The sequence below is a fragment of the Bufo gargarizans genome, chromosome 5 (assembly GCF_014858855.1).
Source record: "Bufo gargarizans isolate SCDJY-AF-19 chromosome 5, ASM1485885v1, whole genome shotgun sequence".
Lineage (NCBI taxonomy): Eukaryota > Metazoa > Chordata > Amphibia > Anura > Bufonidae > Bufo > Bufo gargarizans.
In genome coordinates this window covers 93,920,011-93,945,669 of record NC_058084.1, presented here as the reverse complement: position 1 = coordinate 93,945,669, position 25,659 = coordinate 93,920,011, and the positions used below count along the sequence as shown (strand labels likewise).

At 41.2% G+C, this 25,659-nt stretch overlaps 1 protein-coding gene across 1 annotated transcript in view; it reads left to right on the top strand.

The window, feature by feature from the left end:
- Positions 1 to 25,659, top strand: part of RP1 (RP1 axonemal microtubule associated) — a 659,535-nt gene that overhangs the window by 125,274 nt on the left and 508,602 nt on the right. Inside the window, exons 7-14 of the mRNA XM_044295389.1 lie at positions 3,035 to 3,186; positions 3,658 to 3,736; positions 4,901 to 4,976; positions 9,815 to 9,891; positions 11,315 to 11,346; positions 11,436 to 11,565; positions 12,663 to 12,766; positions 15,737 to 15,913. Of these exons, the coding sequence (XP_044151324.1) occupies positions 3,035 to 3,186; positions 3,658 to 3,736; positions 4,901 to 4,976; positions 9,815 to 9,891; positions 11,315 to 11,346; positions 11,436 to 11,565; positions 12,663 to 12,766; positions 15,737 to 15,913 (827 nt within the window). The remainder of the gene's footprint in view (positions 1 to 3,034; positions 3,187 to 3,657; positions 3,737 to 4,900; positions 4,977 to 9,814; positions 9,892 to 11,314; positions 11,347 to 11,435; positions 11,566 to 12,662; positions 12,767 to 15,736; positions 15,914 to 25,659) is intronic.

The window sequence follows — 25,659 nt, the reverse complement described above, 5'->3', positions numbered from 1 at the left end:
TAGGATGACACGAGGTTAACCAATAAAGACAGTAGCAGGGTGCAAAGGTAGTAATGCAACTCTGGGGCGTTACACTTTGCAGTGAGAATCCAGAGACTGTTTCCCCTGTATCTGTGTCTAATATGTCAATCCCAGTTCCAGGAAAAGGTCTTCTATGACCTTTACAAAAAATGAGAAAAAGGAACATTTTCCCTTTTTTTAACATTATCCTAGGTATAAAAATTAAAAAACAAAAAACTAAAATAAAATCCACATGAAAATAATCTCCCATGTATCACTGAAAAAAGGATGAAAAGTTAACTGAACAGCATAAAACGTTATTTCTAGTGTTGGGCGAGCATGCTTGGCCAAATTTCCCGTGTGCTTGAGTCAGTGTATTTAAATCTAATTTAGCCTCTATTTCTGAAAAGTTTCTGCTGGGATTTGAACTTACAACCTCCTACATTACAGCTATGAATGCTAACCACTACACTATAGAGCTGCATAGGCAGTTACTTTACAAAAAAAAAAAAATATGAGACTTCTGCTGTATAGGAATTGTTGAGGGGAGTGTTGGATTTAAATATATATATATGTATATATGCCCTTACATATATGCATATATATATTGGCCCTTTTGCATGGGCCCGTCCAGGTAGTAGGTGTATACATAGAGATGTATGTATGCCCCTTTGTCAGCATACATCTCTATGTATATAATATATGTATAGGTGGGCTTATTGTTGCCCATTGAGACCCCCTGTGTTATATATATGTATGTATGTATATATATATATATACTTATGGATGTGCCCCAAGCATCTATAAGTGTGTATATATATACAGTTAACTGTCCCCAGAAGCTCCCATGGATACCCCCCCTCTGGAATGTGCCTGCTGGGTGGGGAGAGACCGACAACTGGACAATTATGTCCAGTTTCGGCCTCTTCAAAGGACAGATGATCAATAAAGATCCTCTGCCCTTTGTCACCATCTCCGGCAGCGCTGGAGATGGTATGCCTAACAGGGACATGGGAACCGAGTTCCCATGCCCCTGTGTGCCGCTCACCTCCGGCGCTGTAATTACAGCGCCGGAGATGTGCGATATTTCCACAGGCGGGAGGATCAAAGGATCCCCCTGCCTGGGAGCGCGGGCTGGCGCAGGGCGGTAAAACGGGCGCGAGCGCTGCAGGGTTTAAATACCCAGCAGCACTGCGCTCGGGCAGTTCGGCAACCCCCCCCTGAAGGTGAGCGCATCCGGCGCTGAAGTCCATTGCCTCCCCCCCCCCGATATAGAAGAGAGCGCAGGCAGCCACCCTGGCTGCGCTGCGCTAGGACACAGGACCCCTGACATCCCTTCCTGAAGGAGAGAGCTTCCGGACACAGAAGAACGCAGGCAGTACTCACTAGCTGCTCTGCATTAGCTCCACCAGGCCAGAGGAGGGGAGGACCAAGCAATCGATCTGCTCCAGTGAAGACAGGAAGGAGAGGGAATCGAGCAGTGTGCTGAGTCCTGCTGGATGGCTAAGTAGCACTGCCCCATTAACCCCTTCAATGCCCTGTTCCCCTGTCCTGCCCAAAACTCCTTCCCTGATCCCCTGCTAGCATTAACCCCTTCCTTCCCTGACCCCCTGCTAGCATTAGCCCTGGTTAACCCCTGCATTTCCCCTGGTTAACCCTTGTGAACCCTTGCCCCTGGAATACTCTTTCCCTACCTTGGTTAACCCCTGCATAACCCCTGCATTCCCCTGGTTAACCCCTGCACTGCTGTGCTGTAGAGCATGCCTCTGCTCTGCAAACAAACCTAAGAACCCTGTATTTCATGGCCTGCAGGTATTAACCCCTGCAGAGCCATTGTTGTGTTTAACCCTCTTGTAACCCCGTAGGGACAGTGAGTAGACAGACGGGTGGGTTATGGTTAACCGATAATTGTATGTATGGAAGTGTATTATTGCAATGTATAGATAGTATGTGGGGTGGAATTTGGGATTGTGCTGTGTAGTGTAGTTAGGCTTGTATTGTGTTTATTGTAGTACTGTTTCTGTTCTGCGGTGTGTACGTCTACATGTATGTATATTAATATCCATTGATCTATGAATATATATAGATATAGCGTATTGCTAGACTGGTATAATTGTATTGTGTAATAAATATTCCTTATTGTTCACAATACAGTGTATGTTGTTTTTACTAGTCGCTGCCCTAGTATAGTGATAGTAAGTCGCACGTAGTGTATTTCAGTGTAGTGTATAGGTAACAGAGGTATCTATATTTATATATTATGATTTAGGCATAAATAGGCGGAGTCATCAATAGATGGCTCCTCCTATTTATGAATATTAATTATCGATATTTGCATACATATTGGTGATTAATATTCCCCTTTAACAGGAATACTTACTATACAGCAGAAGTCTCATTTTTATTTATTTATTTTTGAGAAACTGGCCATGCAGCTCTATAGTGTAGTGGATAGGATTATTGGCTGTAATGTAGAAGGTTGTGAGTTTGAATCCCACCAGAAACTTTTCAAAAATAGAGGCTAAATTAGATTTAAATACACTGGGTGTCCCCAAGCACTGACTCCATATATGAACATAGCTATATATGGAGTCAGAGCAGGGACTCCTAAGCCGAACTAGAGTCCCTCTTCAGAGCAGGGGGTGTCTGGTTTAATGCTCGGGTTCTCCTATTGACTTTCATTGTGCTCGGGTGCTCTGTAGAGCACCCGAGCATCTGGAAGTGTTGCACTCGAGCACTTTGGTGCTCGACCAACACTAGTTATTTCCTTTAAAGCAATTGGTACTAAAATAAAAAGAAGAAAATATGAAAATATGTCATTATCATTATCTGCTGAAGGTTGTTGAATCTAAGTTGAACAGAAGCCTCTCAATAGTAGATCAGAACTGGTTTGGGGCTCTTTATATACCGTGCAAACACATTTTCAACGTCATTCTTGATATGGATGTCACTTCCTTTTTATTTTAAGTGAAGTTTATATTATGCACGATTTTAGGTGGAATATTAACAGATGTTGATATGTTTTTCATTTTAGTTACAAATTACAAAATTGAGGTGGAAACAGGTGATCTGTGGAATGCTGGAACGGAAGCCAATGTGTATATTGTACTGCAGGGGCAATATGGAGACACAGGCTCCAGGCATCTGCATAAATCAAATAAGCCAACTTCATTTGCTAAAGGACAGGTATGCTTCTTCCAACCCTCACAGTGATCAAATGTCAGGATTTTAGTAATTAAAAAATTTAGATTGTATATTATTGTTTCCTATCTCTCAGATCTTAGTTTGAGGCCTCATGCAAATGACCGCATTTTTGGTCCGCATCTGATCCGGATTTTTTGCGGATCAGATACAGACCTACCTATTCATTTCAATGGGGCAGCAGACAATCCGGACAGGAAATCGTTTGCTGTCCACATTCGTATATACATTCTGCTGCTTCTGTCTGTTATGCGGACAGGAATAGAATATTTCTACAAGAGTTTGAAAAAAAATGGCGGTATGCACTCAGCCAGAGTCCGTGTATTTCGGACAGCAGAATACATATGCTTTGTGTGCATGAGACCTAATGGAAATATAGATGGACAATGTTTGTAGTTGCTGCATTACCTAAAATATTGTCTTTTTAAAATTTGCATTTTTTATTTATTTTTGTAGACAGATACCTTCTATCTGGAAGCTGTTCATCTTGGTGATTTGCGTACCGTCATCGTAGGCCATGATGGACTTGAATCAGGCAAGAAATATGAAGTTCTTAGTCTTAGGCCGAGTTCACATGAACGCGTGTGACCCGTGTTGCGGGCTGCAATGCACAATCGCCGGCCGTAGGTCAGCCGCATCGGATCACGGATCCATTCACTTTTTTCAAAGATCGAAAGTAGCTCCTTCTATATCCCGGCGCATACGCAGACCAGGGTTTTTTAATTTCTGGGGACCTCAGGAAATTTATTTAATGAGACATGGCAGCTAAAATCCATGTCTGTTTATTCAGGCCTGCAAAAAACATATTTTACACTTTGCCTCTAGAGACCTGCTGTGCACCAATACAGCAGACTACAAGCACATATGGGGTGTTTGCAAAAAGGGGAGAAAATGGGGAACATATACTGGGGTGCATTTTCTCCTTTAACCCCTTGTGAAAGTGAAAGTTGATGTGTTGCAGAAAAAATAGATTAAAATTTAAATGAAAGTTGATGTGTTGCAGAAAAAATAGATTTAAATTTAAAATCTGCAAAAAAAAGCGAAATTTTGAAATTTAATTCCCATTTTTATTTAATTCTCGTGGGGCACCTAAAGGGTTAACAAAGTTTGTAAAATCTGTTTTGAATAGCTTGAGGGGTGTAGTTTTTAAAATGGGGTGGTTTCTAATATGTAAGCCCCAGAAAGTGACTTCATAACTGAACTGGTTCTGAAAAAATTGGGGTTTGGAAATGTTCTTAAAAATTTTAAGATTTGCTTTTAAACTTCTAAGCCTTCTAACGTCCCCAAAAAATAAAATGTCATTTTCAAAATGATCCAAACATGAAGTACATATATGGGAAATGTAAGGTAATAACAATTTTTGTAGGTATTACTATCTATTATAAAAGTAGAGAAATTGAAATTTGGAAATTTGGTAATTTTTCCAAATTTTGGGTAAATTGGGTATTTCTTATAAATAAAAATGACATTTTTTGACTAAATTTTACCAGTGTCATGAAGTACAATATGTGACGAGAAAACAATCTCAGACGAGTCTGGATAAGTAAAAGCGTTTTAAAGTTATTACCACATAAAGTGACATGTCAGATATGCTAAAAATGACCTGGGCAAACAGGTGAAAAATGGCCCGGTCCTGAAAGGGTTAATCCGATATTCTTTATTATGTTGTCTTGTAACAATGTATTACTCTTTTACTTAGGGAATGGCTGGTACCTGGAGAAAGTGATAGTCCATGATGAAGTAAAAGACAAAGAATATACATTCCTCTGTCACAGGTACAAATGTGATTTATGACTTCATTTTGTTGTAAAGGGTTAATATCCATATTCAGTTGTACTAGAGCCTTACACCAAGAGCAATGTCCATGAGTTATAAAGCTAAATGACATAGCAGTGCCTTTTTGCCATATTACATCTACATCTAAAGGTGAGCCCTCTGCCTTTAGCAAAATCTGGCAAAATTATCAACAGGATACTAATTTGTCCACCAGGTCACTAGTGAGCTGGGCCACCAGGATTTTAAGAGGCTATAAACTAATAAATGATATCACTCTTGGAAGTAATAGAATAAACTTGAGTTACGCACAGTAACCAGATTTTAGGGCTCTTTCACACGAGTGTGTCCCTTGCGGTAATAACGCTCCGCGTGAGAGAGGGGTCCTGCATTCTGGATTTACACAAGCGCAGGGCATTATCATCATTTAAAATGTTGCGTGACTCTGTAACAGTGGCTGCTGTGTGCCGCTGTTCCCCTGCTTACCGCTGGGGTCCCAGGCACCGTGTTCAGTGGTGATCTGCTGCCAGTGTTTCCTTTCAGCCCTGGCCACAGCATGCTTGCTTCTTGTTTCCTGCAGCATTTACTTAAAGGCCGGTGCGCGTCACTTCCTGTGTTTTATGGGTTGGATCATGTGAACTCGCCAACCAATCCTAGCCCTCCTGCACATATATAGGTGTCTCAGCCTCCTTCCCAGATGCCTCAGTGTCAAGGTCCTTTTTTCCTGCTAAGGTTTCTGATATCCGTTTGTGTTCCTGACTCGTACTTGTGTTCCTGGACTCTGCTACCTGTTTGATCCCTGCCTGCTTGCCTTGACTCTCCTGTTGCCGACCTGGATTGCCTGACCTGTGCCGCCTGCCCTGACCTATTGCCTGTCTTACTTCACCTTTGCCTCATCATTTGGTCCTGCACTGTTGCTCCTGGTAAAAACTTAGCCTGCTGACAATGCCTGTACCTCTGGTGCCTTTCTCACGTACCTCCAGGTCCACCTGGACCAGCTGCCTCATGTGCCTATCCTCCTCAAGAGGTAGCGACCTGGTTTTCCACTCGGGAATGTCTATCCCCACCATGGGGGTACTGTGAAGTTCGAGGGGTTCACTTAGACAATGCTCTTAGAGGAGGACACGTGGTACAGTGGGTTTACACCCGCTGGTTCATGACAGACTCTGCGTGACCTTTCTGTAACAGAATCATACTGACATAAAGCTGTTAGTATGATTCTGTAAAATAAAGGTCACGCAGAGGCACATGATAATGCCCTGCGCTTGTGTAAGGCCACAACGTAGTAGCCCTCTCTCACACAAAATGTGATTCCTGCAAGGGACACACTAGTGGGAAAGAGCCCTTAGACCCAACTACTATTATTATTTTAAGCTCATATATAGGGATGAGCGAATCGACTTCGGATGAAACATCTGAAGTCGATTTGCCTAAAACTTTGTTCTAATATTGGACGGAGCAAGATCTCCATACAATATTAGAATGTATTGGCTCCGATAAGCCAAAGTTATTGCTTTGCGAAGTCTTGAGAGACTTCGTGCAATAACTTCATATATTAATTTGTACTGTAAAAAAACATTTCCCAAACCTGGGTTCAGTTCCAAGGTCATGCAACAGGACAATAATCCAAAGCACACCAGTAAATCTGCAACAGAATGGAAAAAACAGAAAAATAAAATAATCAAGTTGAAATGGCCCGGTCAAAGTCCAGACATTAACACAATTGAAATGCTGTGGTTGACCCTTAACCCCTTAGTGACCACCCATACGTGTTGTTACGGCAGTCACTAAGGGGCCTTAGGCTGGGCCGTGCAGTGGGGACCTGACTCTTACATGAGAGCCGCGGCCCTGCTCTAACAGCCAGGATCGGCACCCCGCAAATGCGATCGAGGGGTGCTGTTGTGTGTGAAGGCCGCCTGGGGTCTGATGTAGGCCCCAGACCAGCCTTGAGTAATTTCCAGCAGGCTGCGCCTCTCTGTCGCAGCCTGCTGGTCAATGTTAGAGTAGCATTGCCAATAAAATAAAATACACTATAGGGATAGTGTATTGCATTTTAAAAGCAATCAAAAAGCTGTCTGTTATAGTCTTCCTATGGGACTATTAAGTGGAAAAAATTCCATTAAAAAATCCCCCAAAAACATAATAACAAGCGATCAAAAAGCGCCATTTACTCCAAAATGATACCAAAGAAAAATACAAGTCGTCCCGCAAAAATCAAGCCCTCACACAACTCCATAGAAAGAAAAATAAAAAAGTTATAGGTCTTGGGAAGCGGCAATGCAAAAATATTTTTTTCTTTAAAAAAATGGGGTTTTATTGCAAAAAAGTAGTAAAATGTAAAAGAAATATATGTATTTGGTATCACTGTAATCGTAGTGATCCAGAGAATAAAGATATTATGTTATTTATAACGAAAAATGAACGCCGTAAAATTTATGTAATGTAAAAACACAGTGGAAGTATTGCTGCTTAATCAGAAAGTTATGTGTACCTCAAAATGGCGCCATTAAAAACTACAACTTGTCCCGCAAAAAACAAGCCCTCAAAGCTATATAGACGGAAAAATAAAAAACGTATAGCTCTTGGAACGCGACGATGACAAAGGAAAATAAACACTTGGTCAGTAAGACCCAAAACAGTCTGGTCACTGGGGTTAAGAGAGCTCTGCATAAACAAATGTCTACAAACCTCAATGCACTGAAGCAACGTTGTAAAGAAGAGCGAGCCAAACTTCCTCCAGAACAATGTGAGAGACTGATATAGTCATGCAGAAAATCAAAGTATTGCTGCTAAAGGTGATTATACAAGCTTTTATCTACAAATTTTTATTTATTTAATTTTTTATCTACAATATTCTACAATTCATGGGGTGCACTTAGTTTTTCACCCATGGCTTTTCCATGTTGGCTTAATTTTTCTTGAATAAATAATGAAATAGTAGAATCTGTTGTGTGCCATTCATCATAGGTTGGATTTATTTTTAACACCTTCTATGAACCAGATGTTTTCTTTGTATGTCCTGATACATAAAACCATAAAATTGAAAGTGGCTGTACAGTACTTTGTTTTTCTCATGACTGTATGGTCTACATTCCACTTTACATTGGTGAGATCCTTCTCCTTTAAGGATCACCAGCAATAATGTTTGTAATAAAGTCTTGTTTTGAAGTATAGTGCTTGAAAACAGTTTTTTTTTCCCCATAATCTCGCACATACATATTTCCTAATGTCAACAGACAATGATGAACAACATAAATGCAGTATGCTTGTAAACTTTTCATTAAGAGAACATTTGAAATGCAAAAATCTTTCACATGCCGGCACGACTGAGAGAACAGCTAATGAAATCTTGCTAAGGATTGTTGTTCCGCAGTTTAATATTATGAAATTATCTGTAAATCAGCGCGGCTTTATATCCTGGCATGCAACATAATTTGCTCAAATTGTTGACATGAAAAATAGCGTAATTATTTTGTATTCCCTGTATTTTTCTTTTCTCTGTTTCTCAACAATTTGTGAGAAATGTGTTTTATTTGAAACTGTTATATTGGCACAACTAAAAATCTATCTCCACTTAAATTCTACTTAAGCAGAGACAAAGCCAGCATCTACATATAAATACAGCTATTGTGGAAATAGAAAAAATACCTGTAATTTATACTTTGCTGTTGAATCCACACATGCAGGATAAGAAGGGAGATTTGAAAAAAGCTGGTGTTAAGGAAAAGTGACTTAGTTGCCCAAAGCAACCAACGAGATTGATCCTTTCATTGTCCAAAGCAGCTATGATATATAAAATGTGGAAGGTTACTGTAGGCAACTTAAAGGGGGTATCTCACTATAGCAAATGGCATTTATCATAAAGATAAAGTTAATACAAATAAATTAGAATTATTATTTGGCTGGTGATTGTCACGACAGGTAGGTAAGCTAACCAAACACGGGAAAACAAACAGAACAAACGACTAGGCCCAAAAGCTTGGGAGAACTTCTTCACAGAAGTTTGGGTTCGGTGTTGTGTAGATTGTATTATTTTCCCTTATAACATGGTTATAAGGGAAAATAATAGCATTCTTAATACAGAATGCATAGTAAAATAGGGCTGGAGGGGTTAAAAAAATCAAATAAATAATTTAACTCACCTTAATCCACTTGTTCGTGTGGTGATGGATCATGTGATGGACCATGTGATGAGTGCAGTGATGTCATCAAATGTTCTTTGCCTGGGTCCTGAAGAAAGAAGAAAGAAGAGAAGCCGTATTCTGTATTCAGAATGCTATTATTTTCCCTTATAACCATGTTATAAGGGGAAATTATAATGATCGGGTCTCCATTCCGATCATCTCCTAGCAACCATGTGTTTGATAATCGCACCGCCTCCACACTTGCTTGCGGATGCTTGAGATTTTCACGCAGCCCCATTCACTTCTATGGGGCCTGCGTTGTGTGAAAAACGCACAAAATAGAGCATCCTGCAATTTTCACGCAACGCACAAGTGATGCATGAAAATCACCGCTCATGTGCACAGCCCCATAGAAATGAATGGGTCCAGATTCAGTGCGGGTGCAATGCGTTCACCTCACGCATTGCACCCGCGCAGAAATCTCGCTCGTGTGAAAGAGGCCTTAAAGTTTTCATATCTTTCAATGTAAGTGACAGCCTAGGAGGAAATAATATGAACAGGAGACATTTCTATGTAAGAAATTCTGGAGAAATAACTGGAAATTCAATTCATATTACTCTAGTCAGTCTCACACCTCCGTAGTGGGTCATAGGTTTGACTTACGGACATTAGGAAACTATCAAGATCAGTGACATTGACTTAAATTTTCTATCTAGGTGGCTAGATGAAGGAGAGGATGATGGAAAAATTGTGAGGAAGCTATCTGTCACAGATGAAGCCGATTTCCCAGCCAGTAAGTATATAAATCTGAAGCCAGCACCCCATCTTAAAGGGAACCTGTCACCATGATTTTGTGTATAGAGCTGAGGACATGGATTGCTAGATGGCCGCTAGCACATCTGCAATACCCAGTCCCCATAGTTCTGTGTGCTTTTATTGTGTTAAAAAAACGTTTTGATCCATATGCAAATGAACCTCATATGTGTCCTGTATCCGGAGATGAGTCCAGCGGAAAGGAGCCCAGCACCGCCCCGCGTCCTCCGAATCTCCTCCTTGCTGGCCGACGTCACAGAGCTGGAGCGCCGAAATCTCGCGATGTGCGAGCTAGCGCATGCGCAGTGTCAGCATCATGTTCATTCCCTGTGCTGGCATCAGCACAGGGAACGAACTACGCATGCGCTACCTCGCGCATCGCGAGATTTCGGCGCTCCAGCTCTGTGACGTCGGCCAGCAAGGAGGAGATTCGGAGGACGCGGGGCGGTGCTGGGCTCCTTTCCGCTGGACTCATCTCCGGATACAGGACACATATGAGGTTCATTTGCATATGGATCAAAACGTTTTTTTTTTAACACAATAAAAGCACACAGAGCTATGGGGACTGGGTATTGCAGATGTGCTAGTGGCCATCTAGCAGCCCATGTCCTCAGCCCTATGCGCAAAATCCTGGTGACAGGTTCCCTTTAACTTAAAGAGGATCTGTCATCTCTCCTAACATGTCTGTATCAGGGCTCATGCACACGGCCGTTGCCAGGCCATGCGCGTATTGCGGCCAGCAAACAATATGCAGGCACCGGCCATGTACACCCCGCATCACAGATGTGGACCCATTCACTTGAATGGGTCAGCAATCCGGAAGGTCAGTGCGGAACGGAGACATGGAACCCCACGGAGGCAATATGGAGTGCTTTCATGTGGTTTCTCCCCGTGCCTCCGCACCGTAAAAAAGTAGTACATGCACTCCTATATTTTGCGGTGTGGACAGACCATGGACCCATTCAAGTTGCGGTCCCCGATGCACGGAATGGCCAATCAATGGCCCTGTGCATGAGCCCTTAGTGACATCTTGTATTCTGTATATTAAACAGTTCTTATTTACTCTCTGACGTGCCATTCCGTTATTATTCCTGCTTGAAGTTATGAATGAATTGCTAGCAAGTTGAAGTGAAGGTCCAGATGGGGGATGTCCCAGCACAGTCTGACACTATCCAACCAGGGCTGCCAGTGTCAGACCCCCTTACTGGTAACACCCATCTGGACCTAGTGATTTATTCATAACTTCCAGCAGGAATAATAAAGGAATGGCACAACAATAGGTGCTCCAGAATGCTTATTACATGGGGGATGCAAGTAGTTCCTAAAACAGACATGTCAGGAGAGGTGACAGGTCATCTTTAAGGTGAGTTTTATTTACGGTTACAATATTCTTACTTCAACAGGGTACGAACTTGAAGCCAAGAAGAAGGAAACGGTAACTCACTCATGTTAATGTTAAGTATGTTAGTTCTGGAAGGCAATGGAAAGGAAGATAACGTATTCTTTCTAAACCTTTCTGATCAGTGGGCTGCTGAGAAGTGGAAGTATCAGAACAAGAACTGTCTGCAGCTGTACTGTAGAGCAACCGGGAGGTTTATCCGACTTACCTCAGATGGCAAAGTGGACGCACTCGGAGACAAAAAGGATAAACATGGTACTTTTAGCCTAATGTACAAATATTCCTGTAATTCTTGTAATTCCTGTATTCCATGTAATATGAATAAAATGATGGGAGAGCATAGCAAAATACAACAAGATAGGCCCTACCAAAATGAATATTCCCTCAATATACTTACCTTCTGCTCTGTTGAGTACCTTAGAAATGCCGCAGCCAGAGTTGTGAGGGTACATGTTGCCTGCTGTGCATAAAATGGCGTGATATTCACAGAGTTGCATCCCCCAAAAAGCATTACTATGCAACAAATAGGGGATTTTAAGTAGAGCAATATTGCAATTAGAGTTGAGCAAAGTTTAGCAAAATTCGATTCGGCTGCTTCACTGAATTTTACAAAAAAATTAGCTTTGTGATGAATTGCGGAGTGCAGTCCGCATCTTTTGTGGCCCCATTGAAGTGAATGAGTCCGCATCCAGGCCACAAAAACTGGTCGTGTGCATGTAGCCTAAGGGCTCATGCACACAACAGTATTGCTTTTTCAGTGTTTTGCGATCCGTTTATTACGGATCCGTTGTTCCATTTTTTGTTTCTGATGTGTTTCCGTTTCCTTTCCGTTTTTCCGCATGCCATATGCAGTATACAGTAATTGCATAGAAAAAATTGGGCTGGGCATAACTTTTTCAATAGATGGTTCAGCAAAAACAGAACTGATACGGAAAACATACGGATGCATTTCCGTATGTGTTACATTTTTTTTGCGGACCCATTGACTTGAATGGAGCCAAGCACTGTGATTTGCGGACAAGAATAGGACATGTTCTATCTTTTCACGGTACGGAAATACGGAAATACTGAAACGGAATGCACACTGAGACACTTCAGTTTTTTTTTGCTGAACCATTGAAATGAATGGTTCAGTATATGTACCGCATACTGAACAAATAAAAAACAGCCAGTATACTGAACGCAAAATACTGTCGTGTGCATGAGCCCTTAGTCGGACTAAAGCTCCCAGCATGCCCTGTCAACCTTAAGATGTCTGTACCTTGATGCATCATTATATAATTGTAGGACAGAATGCCCATACACCCGTTTATAATCCAGTTTAAACTTTTTTTTTTTTTTTTACTATGTAGCTTTGTTTGACGTTCTGGTAAAGAGAGGAAAGGTGCGTGTCTTCAGAAGTCATCACCTCCGACATCTTGCATTGGCAATCGACAAGGGAGTAGTCGCTGCAATGGTATGAAAGACATATTTTCAATATAAATGTGTTTCTGATTTCCTTTAAGAATATTTTGCATTATAAATGTTCTGTACAGTCCCCATTGGGGAAAAAAAATCTATATTCCACGGCATGGCATATTCATTAGTATTCATAATAAAGCTGACGGTACATGACGTCTCATGTATAAAACGTCTGTAAGCTTTTTTGCTGAGATGCCTTTTATATATTAATAAATTATTTCAAGTACATTTTATTTAAACAAACTATACTTGGAAAAAATGAAATATATACAGCATACATAACATACAATATATCAATCTGTAAAAAAAAAAAACCTTACCCTAGATGAATTTAATATGGGCTTTATTAGCAGTGTGCATAAACTGTCCATACAGGCTCGACTGAAAACCTACTTAAAGGGACACTGACAGGGCCAATAAGCATATTGAGGTATATATATGGCAGTACAGGTCTTATAATGGGTATTACAATCATCTAAGTATCCCCCCTGTCCACATTATACATACAGTAAACTTTAAGTTTTATAACCTGCTCCAACGGTCTTCAATCTGCCCAAGGGGCGGCGTTTCACCTCTCTTGCGCCCAGCCAGCCTCCCCCAACTGCCGCTTTGAAGCGCCGCCCAGCTCATGAATATTCAGTTTGCTGGGCGGCTTCTGCGGTCCCCGCTCTGAAGCGCTTCGCTTAACAGTGCCCTGCGCATGCGCCGGATCTTGTGAAGTCCGGTACAGTAAGCGCCGCCCAGCTCATCAATATTCACTTCGCTGGGCGGCGCTTACTGTCCCCGACTTCACAAGATCCGGCGCATGCGCAGGGCACTGTTCAGCGCAGCGCTTCAGAGCGGGGACCGCAGAAGCCGCCCAGCAAACTGAATATTCATGAGCTGGGCGGCGCTTCAAAGCGGTAGTTGGGGGAGGCTGGCTGGGCGCAAGAGAGGTGAAACGCCGCCCCTTGGGCAGATTGAAGACCGTTGGAGCAGGTTATAAAACTTAAAGTTTACTGTATGTATAATGTGGACAGGGGGGATACTTAGATGATTGTAATACCCATTATAAGACCTGTAGTGCCATATATATACCTCAATATGCTTATTGGCCCTGTCAGTGTCCCTTTAAGGCTATGTTTACATTTGCAAATAGCTGAATGCAATGATAGTTGTCCCAAGAAAATGGTGGAACCTACACCTATCTGACACTTATAGCATAACCTATCGATATGCCACAAATGTCTAAGATGGGACTACCCCTAGTCCTCAATGCAAAATGTGAGCCCACTACTTCACATAATATATTAGTTCTGGTCTTCTTTTTTTTAGCCCAATTAAGATTTAAATTCAGGGTTACACCCCCTGACTAAACCTGTGTTCTGCTAACAATACTTGGAGGGCAGCAAGAGAATTTGAGTTTACACTTATTACCCTGTTTGGTTACACATATAGCTTAGACCAGGGATGCCCAACCTGCGGCCCTCCAGCTGTTGCAAAACTACAACTCCCAGAATGCCCTAATAGCTGTAGGCTGTCCAGGCATGATGGAACTTGTAGTTTTGCAACAGCTGGAGGACCGCAGGGTGGGCATCCTGGCTTAGACTCATAAAAGGGGTAATTCAAGCAATAGAGGTCTGTCGAGGAATGGTCAATAACGTATTAACATATAGATTCACCTGGTTACACAGTGGAGCTTGGAGTTTTCTGATTATTAAAAAATTATAATGAAAAGTTATGCATCTAAAATTCACTCCTCATATTGCAACACCAAGAAGGAAAAGTCGTGGAATTATATAAATTACGGGATCAATAGACATGTTAATGATATGCAAATGATTAAAAAAAGGAAACAAAATATTCAAAACATCTCTATTTATTCAATATAGAATATGAGAACTATGCGCAGAAATGCATGCACTTACACTCCTCGGCTTTTTAATGGTTGTCTGAGGAATGTTCTGCTATGCTGAATGCACTTGCATATACAAATCATCAAGGTCCGCTGCTGGCCCTTTGCAATGACATCCCAGATGTGCTCGATGGGAGACAAGTCCCGGGCATGGTAGAACGTTTAGGCTATGCAGACTGCTAACAGTAGTACAACCAACATGCGGCCTGGCGTTGTCCTGTTGAAAAACACCTCCTGGACACTCTGGAGAAATAGCAGTACCACTAGTTTCACGACCAAATCAATGTAACGCCGAGCTCTTAGCATACGTGAAATTAAGACTAGATGTCCGGCTACATTATGCCACCCCACACCATAAACCCTGGAGTAGACTGGTGTGGCTTTCCCTTGTGAAGGCCTCTTCATGGCATTGCCCATGTGGTCTCCAGACCAATCTCCGGCTATCATTGTGTCTGTGACTAAAACAGGACTTATCGCTGAAGAGGATAGGCCTCCATTCCAGCCTCATTGCTATGTTGCTGGGAATAGTATGTGACATCCAATTTCACTTGCAGTACAGAATATATCACTACGCGCCAATCCGTCTGTGCATAGGTTCGCCTCTGTGCACCTCTTGCTCTCATTCCAGTTTGTTGTTGTTCTCCCAACAAGCAGGACACACAACCTTGAATAGCTTGAATTGCGGAAATCTTGTTCCAATTTTTGAGGTTTCATGTAGTTAAAAAAAAATTGCTTTTAATCTGGCTTTTATACCCCTCCCACATGCCACAGATTGGAGCTAGGTGCTTGAAAATGTCATCATTTGCAGATCTTACACATGCTACTTCCTTGATTTGCATAAACTTTATGGCTTGATCTTCTTGCTGTTGCCATTTCAATGTTGTTCCTTACTGTTTTCAGGATCTCTACTTGCTGTTAATAGAAAGTCTTCATTACATTCAAAGACTGAATATGTTAATTTATACAAAACAGAAAACTATAGTAAAAAACAATTACTGTGTATCTATCAATTTGTTATCACACAGTTGTGAAAGATTTTCTTTTACTTCCAATGCTGTTTTTTTTCCCTAGGACAATAGCGGCATTCTGTGCGAGCTTCAGCTTCATATTCAGCCGAACCGGTGTGTTACTCTAGAATCTACCAGAATACCAGGGATGACTATTACCTTTAACAGTGATGGTGAACCAGCTAGGGATGACACCAGAGGCTATGCAGACATTGCTAAAGAATTCTCCGTACATGTTAAGGTGTGTTATGCCCCCTCCCCTCTTCTCTAATGCTGTGTTAGTTTAGTTGGTCTTCAGTGGTGTTGATTCATATTTATTAATTTGTAAGCTTCAGATCTAAAAAAAATGTGTCTACATAGGTTAAGACCATTGTCATGACCCTAAGGCTGGCATGGCCAACCTGAGGCTCTCCAGCTGTTGCAAAACTACAACTCCCAGCATGCTCAGACTGCCTACAGCTATCTGTCACGACCATGGTCATGGCTGTGACTCCTGGAACCGCATGCAGTTGCTTGCGGTCTTGTCTTGTTGTCAATCACAGGTGAGGGCTGAAGTATGTTGCCTCACCTGTGGTTGCCGCTGGCAACATAATGTATGTGGCAGCATAGCAGCCTGAGCTGGTGCTAGGCAGCTTGCTGTAAAGTGCATGCGGTTGCACCTGGCAACCTGTCTTTGTAGGTGTGCACTTTGTCGTTTTGGTGTGCACGGGATTTATGTATTTGTACACTTCCCCTTTAAGTGTCTGTCTTCCCCTGCCTCGTGTAGGAAGGGTTAATTCCCTTCTTTGTGTGTGTACGCTGGGTGTGTCTGTGTGTGGGTGTGGCTACATGGGCTATTTAGCCTCAGTTAAGATCAGAAGTCTGAGGGGTACTCCAGCCTTGTTTGTAAGCTGGAGTCATCCTCCTGGTCTTTTACCATCTGCCAGTGAGGGCCACCCTTGTGGTCATAGATGTTTATATGTGATGTTAAGTTAATGTTGTTTTCCTTTTCATGTTTATTGCAGCTATCTGCGTTCCTGTGTGTGTGTGTATGTGTGTAGGCTGTGTCCATTTATGTATGGTGTGGACATCAGCTTGTGAGCACGGGATCCAGTCAGCAAGGCTGTGGCAGGTAGGTTTGAACTAGAGTAGTTCACCTGCCATATCCATATGTCTGTTTATGTACCCCTTCTCCTTGCAGCTTGGCCAGTGAGACTCCTGTTCCTCCGTGCCTAGGAGGAACAGGTCGTCTTACCCTGCTCCTAGTCCAGGGCCACCCTGAGGGCTAGTAGGGACTATAGGTTCCGGTGTATGAGCCCTCCTACCATCAGGGTTGGCTTATACGGCTAGGAGTCAGGGTCAGTGTTAGGGACGCGATAGGAGGTGACCTGCTCCCTAATTCTGTCGTCCTGGTCGAGCAGCGACCATACATCTTCTGGCATCGCACGGCTGAGGGTTTCCCCCATCCTCAGTCGTGACACTATCAGCCTGCAGCAGGGCATGGTGGGAGTTGTAGTTTTACAACAGCTGGAGAGCCGCAGGTTGGCCATGCCTGCCCTAAGGTCTGAATAAGGCTGGGTTCACATTCCACAGGGTTTTCTGTCCAGAATATGCATCGGAATACCCGAAAACTGTATTCAGACATATACCCCAATGGTTACTTTCACCTTTGGACTACATTTGACATGCGTTCCGTTTGCTTCCAGCTTTTTTGCTGGGTAGAATTGCTTGGTAGACTACTCTATTCTGTCTGGCAAAAAAGCCAGAAAGGTACGAAAATAGGTCAAATGGAGTCCAAAGATAAATTATTTGGACTCTGAAAAAACTATTAAACTGAATGTAAGTAAGCCATGATTACAGTGAATTCTGATTATTTCTAGTTACTCTAAAACTAGACATATTGAGAATATAAAAAATAGTAAATGATGGACGTTTGAATCAATAGTGGTAAGATTCTTAAATGCATTCTTGAAAAAAAAAAAAAAGCTTTAGATCATTTGCTCCATTTTAAAGATTTGTATAGAAATTATACTTACAGCATGTGACTTGTTAAGAGGATGCCACCATAGTATGTCAGTACAGTATTTATGGGCGACAGTATTTCGTGATGACGTTACAATAGTTTGTATATCAATAGGTTATATTTATAGACAGTGTTTTATGGTGATGTCACAATTAGGGATGAGCGAATTGACTTCGAATGAAACATCCAAAGTCGATTCGCTTAAAACTTTGTTTCAATACTGTATGGAGCAAGCGTTGCGTACAGTATTAGAATGTATTGGCTCCGATGAGCCGAAGTTATTACTTCACGAAGTCTCAAGACAAGACATGGTGAATATTTTCTGCAGATCCTCAGCATATTATCTGTGGCAAAATCCCAATGAATTGTAAACAGTGAAATTAATGGGATTTCCTCAACAGTTTTAACAGATTGATAATAAAAATCAATCAGACCGCGCTGCTGTACACCAAAATGAGCCTGCTCGTCGCTCACAATGGGCTATTTTTCTCTGGACATTGAAAACACCATCCAGCTCCCCAGGAAAGCGCCTCTCCTCTTCCGGACACTCCTATAGGGATCAAGGATTCGCCACAATAGTGAAGTATTGTCCGACTCCGTGAATATTAAAAAGTTTTATTCTACTTACAAACGCATTCTTGTTAAAAGTATATCAAGCATTCACAGTTTGAACATAATCCTGTTCAGGGGAATCAGTAGTAGAATGAGGTTATATACCAGGGAATCACAGAATTACCACCATTCTAAAATATAACCTTTAATTGTATTTAAATAAAAGTCAATACACCCTTATCTATACAGAAAATAGAAAATAAATAAATACAAAAAAGAAATCAAAAAATAAGGTCTAATGGTATAGCCCATCTAAGGCTGATAGGGAGGTGGTAGAGCAGTTGTATTGGGCCTATAGGGAAAAATGTCCCTGATGCTGGCCCTGATGTAGATGATCCTGCCTATATACGGAATAGCCGCCCTGATAAGGGCGATCCCGTCTCTCGTACCTCCTAAAAACCCTAAAGAACCCTAGCGGGAGAAGGAACACAAGAATTATTAAACTTGATAGAGGACCTATACTAAAGTACACAAAATAATAAATAGAAAAAGTACCCGAGGAGATTAAATGTGGCAGTCAATAATCAAAAGAAAAGGTGAAAAAGATGTCCAATGCCGTCCCTACGCGTTTCGCCTGGTTGTTGTCAGGCTCATCAGGGGACAAAATTGATCATGGAGGACCGACACCAAAAAGTACTAAAGTAATATTATGTACATGAAGATTTATTTTTGATTTTTTTGAACTATTTTAGATAAAATAATAACAATATAAGCCGCTGGCTCTAATAAGAATAGTGACACCTGTCAGTAAGATAACAGAATATTTGATACAGGGGATCCCTAAGTAGCCGGTGGTGGATCGAGAGGTGGGGGTCAACATCTCATCTGACTCTGGCTTCCTCATCCATGGACTCAACATGTGGACCCCTAACCGTTTAAGGGAACGCAAGTACCATGTGCTTTAATAGCACTATTTGCCTGCTATCTTGCACTGCTATAATCTCAATAGCTAATTTCTATGGTACCTACTGCACATCGCCTATACCACATCTTGGTTTAAATTATCTAATTTTGTCCAGATTCTTCATGTGTGGTGTCCGCTCATAATATTATTATAACCAATTTGCAGCGAGTCAGGGGGACCTTCTTATTCGGATTATACATTATATATATAAAATGATATACCGTCACGTAGCCATTCCCTGGAAATCTTGAGATTTGGGGATATGTAGAGTTCATCAATCCAGACCCCCACCTCTCGATCCACCACCGGCTACTTAGGGATCCCCTGTATCAAATATTCTGTTATCTTACTGACAGGTGTCACTATTCTTATTAGAGCCAGCGGCTTATATTGTTATTATTTTATCTAAAATAGTTCAAAAAAATCAAAAATAAATCTTCATGTACATAATATTACTTTAGTACTTTTTGGTGTCGGTCCTCCATGATCAATTTTGTCCCCTGATGAGCCTGACAACAACCAGGCGAAACGCGTAGGGACGGCATTGGACATCTTTTTCACCTTTTCTTTTGATTATTGACTGCCACATTTAATCTCCTCGGGTACTTTTTCTATTTATTATTTTGTGTACTTTAGTATAGGTCCTCTATCAAGTTTAATAATTCTTGTGTTCCTTCTCCCGCTAGGGTTCTTTAGGGTTTTTAGGAGGTACGAGAGACGGGATCGCCCTTATCAGGGCGGCTATTCCGTATATAGGCAGGATCATCTACATCAGGGCCAGCATCAGGGACATTTTTCCCTATAGGCCCAATACAACTGCTCTACCACCTCCCTATCAGCCTTAGATGGGCTATACCATTAGACCTTATTTTTTGATTTCTTTTTTGTATTTATTTATTTTCTATTTTCTGTATAGATAAGGGTGTATTGACTTTTATTTAAATACAATTAAAGGTTATATTTTAGAATGGTGGTAATTCTGTGATTCCCTAAAAGTATATCAAGTCATAAAAAACGCATGCACATCCACGCCCGACCCGGGTTTCGCGCACACGTTTCTTCAGGGGCGACTCTGCTCAGTCCATGTGATCGAATCTGATATTTTGAGATTCTCTGATGTAAGAGTTTAATCCTGATGTAAGAGCTTAAGAAGTGCGTGAACGAAACGCGGGTCTGGCGTGGATGTGCATGCGGTTTTATGACTTGATATGCTTTTAACAAGAATGCGTTTGTAAGTAGAATAAAACCTTTTAATATTCACAGAGTCTGACAATGCTTCACTATTGTGGCCAATCCTTGATCCCTATAGGAGTGTCCGGAAGAGGAGAGGCGCTTTCCTGGGGAGCTGGATGGTGTTTTCAATGTCCAGAAAAAAATAGCCGGTTGTGAGCGACGAGGAGATTCATATTGGTGTACAGCAGCGCGGTCTGATTGATTTTATTGCTTTTATAGTGTGAGACCCACGTCCTAGTTTGGACTGCAGCGCTGAAATATATAACGACGTATCATAGATGCTTTGCATTATTGACAGTATCAACAGATTGAAATGTGAATATGCATGGCATGATCTGAATTCCATGCAGGTTTTATTCTGTTATGTGTTATATACAACGATTCGGCCACTGCTAACTCGATCTTAGGTTGCCGCCTTAAAGGTATAGCACCAGACCAATGGTAATTAACACCAGTAGCCTGGTGCCCATATTGAGGATCTCCAATACCGTCTGCCAGATACCACTAGAGGGGGCTTTCTACATATCTGTTAACCTTTTTGCTGATAGAAATCCCTGTTAGCAGCTGTGGAGAGCCTGGATTGTATCTTGTAGCTTTATGGCTATGTAAAGGGAAAGGATTTGGAACTCTGTGTATAATAATATGTTATACAAAGAGTTAGTAGGGAATGTTTGATGTACAGTATTTTAATAAATACAATTATGGTGACATTTTACCTCCTTTATTATCCTCATGATTAGGGATATGTGAATTATTAAAATTTGCTCTGTTATGTATGCTGTAATGTGATGATATCACAAAAACGCTTGTTTATAGGTAAAGGCTTTATTCTATTGTGATATGTTACTGGTATGCATGTGTATTTGTGGTCTGTGTTCTCTTATGAAGATGTCACAATAGTATTTTGTTTTTTCTTGTTTGCTCTCTGTTGTGATAATCTTCCAATAGTGTGTGAACTAATAGGCTGTGCAGTATTGTGATGATTTCAAACTGTTCACTGTATTGAAATAAAGTCACAACAGTGTATGCATTTATAGGCTGTGTTCCATTGTGATCATGTCACTGTAGAGTCTCTTGTGTGTGGTTCCCCTCTCCTGTGATAATATCACAGTGGGATAATATGTGGGAATTTCAATGTTGTGCTCTTTTCTGATAATCCCCTAAAACTTGCATAGGAACATAGTGAGATGACTACAAAAACTTAATATAAAAGTAATATGAAATTATATATATATATATATATATATATATATATATATATTAACTTAGACTACTTTCACACTAGCGTTTTTGCTGGATCTGGCAGGGATCAGCAAAAACGCTTCCGTTACTGATAATACAACCATCTGCATCCGTTATGAACGGATCCGGTTGTATTATCTTTAACCTAGCAAGGACGGATCCGTCATGATTCTGAACACCATTGAAAGTCAATGGGGGACAGATCAGTTGTCTATTGTGTCTGAGAAAACGAATCCATCCCCATTGACGTACCCGTTTTGCTCCACATCCCTTGATGGAAAGAAAACCGCAGTCTTCTGCGGTTTGCTGTCCAGTATGGGAATACTGGACAGTTCTTTTCAGTTACGTTTTGGCCCTTATTGACAATTAATGGGATCAAAACGTAAGCGTTTTTTTCTCCGCTAGTGTAAAAGTAGCCTTATACATATATCCATACATCAAATGCAGATCATAACAATGTTAACACTAACTATAAAAACGTTCTAACAGTATAAACAGTAAGACAGGGGTTCTTGAAAGTTTGTGAACACTTCAGAAGTTTCTGCATACATTTGACCTAAAATTACATCAGATTTTCACATAAGTCCTAAAAGTAGATAACGATAACCAAATCAAACAAAGATGTCAAAAATAATAGATGTGGCCATTTATTTATTGAGAAAAATAATCCAATATCACATGTCTGTGAGTGAAAAAAGTACATGAACCTATACTTTCACTATGTGGTGTGACCATCTCGTATAGTAATAACTGCAAATAAACATTTCCAGTAACTGTTGATTAGTCCTGCACATTGTCTTGGGGGAATTTTAGCCCATTCCACTGTACAAACAGCTGCAGCTTTGTTATGTTAGTGGGTTTCCTCCCATGAACGGTTGATTAGCGGTTCTTCCACAACAATTCTATTGGATTAGGATCATGACTTTTACTTGGCCATTCCAAAACTTTATTCTTCTTGAAAGAGGACCTTTCACCTGTTTAACCCTAGTCTAATTAGGGTCTTACCTTATAAGACGGCCCCCACTTATGTCATCGCACTTTCTTTTCCCCAAAGAACCCCGTTTGTCCGCTGTTGTCCCCATTGATTTCGGCGCCTTATATTCTAATTAGCCGACTTGGTTATACTAGGCGGACACTGGAGCGGTTCTCTTCTCCCTGGCTGTGAGCTCATCTAATCAGAGCTCATTCTCCCTGGCTAGGAGCGGTGCGCTCTGATTGGATGCGCTCACACCCAGGAAGAAGAGAACCGCTCCAGTGTCCGCCTAGTATAACCAAGTCGGCTAATTAGAATATAAGGCGCCGAAATCAATGGGGACAACAGCGAAAAAAATAAAAAGTGCGATGACATCAGTGGGGGCCGCCCTATAAGGTAAGACCCTAATTAGAATAGGGCTAAACAGATGAAAGGTCCTCTTTAACTATTCTTTGGTAGAATGACTTGTTTGCTTACAGTCTTTAGACGCCGGTCTTAATATAGCTGGCGGTGGATCCGCTGGAGTTATGTAGAGGATCAGGCGTAGAAAATGGTAAGGACAGATTCTCATTGGCATTATGGAATTCAGTTATAGGTTCTGTTATAACAGAGTTATAATGAAATATAACGGAATTCTAGGACAGAATGCAAAACGGAAGCCTTTTAGAGACATTCCGTTTGTCTCCATCCTAATACATGTCTATGGGGACAAATAACAGTTTTGTTTGGTTCCTTTATACATGACATAAAAAATAGCCCTGTCATGTATAATGGAACCAAACGGAACCGTTATTTGTCCCCATAGATATTTATTAGGACGGAGCAATGTGGAAAGCCTCTTAAAGGCTTCCGTTTTGCATGCCACCCTAGAATTCTGCTATAACTCTGTTATAACAGAACCTATAATGGAATTCCATAATGCCAATGAGAACCTAGACTTGGCGTGAGCCGGGAAAAGTCGCCAATTGCAGTGAAAGGACTTATATGCTGCAATCTGCACCAGAAATACACCTAATATAGGCATATTTCTGGTTAGTAAATGACCCCCTTTGTCTTGCTGCATAACAGACATTCTCTTGAGATTCAGTTTCTGGACAGATACCCTGACGTTTTCCTTTAGAATTTGCTGGTCTAATTTAGGAATTATTGTTCCATCAATGAATTCCAGCAAAACAGACCCAAACCATGATACTACCACCATTGCGTTTTACAGATGGTATAGCTTTTATCCTGGAATGCAGTGTTTTCCTTTCTGCAAACATAACGCTTCTCATTAAAACCATATTTCTTTTTTGGACTCATCAGTCTACATACAGACGTGGACAAAATTGTTGGTACCCTTTGGTCAATGAAAGAAAAAGTCACAATGGTCACAGAAATAACTTTAATCTGACAAAAGTAATAATAAATTAAAATTCTATAAATGTTAACCAATGAAAGTCAGACATTGTTTTTCAACCATGCTTCAACAGAATTATGTAAAAAAATAAACTCATGAAACAGGCCTGGACAAAAATGATGGTACCCCTAGAAAACACAGAACATAATGTGACCAAAGGGACATGTTAATTCAAGGTGTGTCCACTAATTAGCATCACAGGTGTCTACAACCTTGTAATCAGCCATTGGGCCTATATATATGGCTCCAGGTAATCACTGTGTTGTTTGGTAATATGGTGTGTACCACACTCGACATGGACCAGAGGAAGCAAAGGAAAGAGCTGTCTCAAGAGATCAGAAAGAAAATTATAGACAAGCATGTTAAAGGTAAAGGCTATAAGACCATCTCCAAGCAACTAGATGTTCCTGTGAGTACAGTTGCACATATTATTCATAAGTTTAAGATCCATGGGACTGTAGCCAACCTCCCTGGACGTGGCCGCAGGAGGAAAATTGATGACAAATCTAAGAGACGGATAATCCGAATGGTAACAAAAGAGCCTAGAAAGACTTCTAAAGAGATTCAAGGTGAACTTCATGCTCAAGGAACATCAGTGTCAGATCGCACCATCCGTCGTTGTTTGAGCCAAAGTGGACTACATGGGAGACGACCAAGGAGGACACCATTGTTGAAAACGAATCATAAAAAAGCAAGACTGGAATATGCCAAACTACATGTTGACAAGCCACAAAGCTTCTGGGAGAATGTCCTGTGGACAGATGAGACAAAAATCGAAGTTTTTGCCAAGGCACATCAGCTGTATGTTCACAGACGAAAAAATGAAGCATATCAAGAAAAGAACACTGTCCCTACTGTGAAACATGGAGGAGGCTCTGTTATGTTCTGGGGCTGCTTTGCTGCGTCTGGCACAGGGTGTCTTGAATCTGTGCAGGGTACAATGAAATCTCAAGACTATCAAGGAATTCTAGAGAGAAATGTACTAGCCAGTGTCAGAAAGCTTGGTCTCAGTCGCAGGTCATGGGTCTTGCAACAGGACAATGACCCAAAACACACCGCTAAAAACACCCAAGAATGGCTAAGAGGAAAAAATTGGACTATTCTAAAGTGGCCTTCTATGAGCCCTGACCTCAATCCTATTGAGCATCTTTGGAAGGAGCTGAAACATGCAGTCTGGAAAAGGCACCCTTCAAACCGGACACAACTGGAGCAGTTTGCTCATGAGGAGTGGGCCAAAATACCTGCTGAGAGGTGCAGATGTCTCATTGACAGTTACAGGAAGCGTTTGATTGCAGTGATTGCCTCAAAAGGTTGCGCAACAAAATATTAAGTTAGGGGTACCATCATTTTTGTCCATGCCTGTTTCATGAGTTTATTTTTTTACATAATTCTGTTGAAGCATGGTTGAAAAACAATGTCTGACTTTCATTGGTTAACATTTATAGAATTTTAATTTATTATTACTTTTGTCAGATTAAAGTTATTTCTGTGACCATTGTGACTTTTTCTTTCATTGACCAAAGGGTACCAACAATTTTGTCCACGTCTGTAACATTGTTCTAGTAGCCTTCTGCTTGTCCAGCTGATCTTTAGCAAACTGCAAGAAATAGAAAGGCAAAACA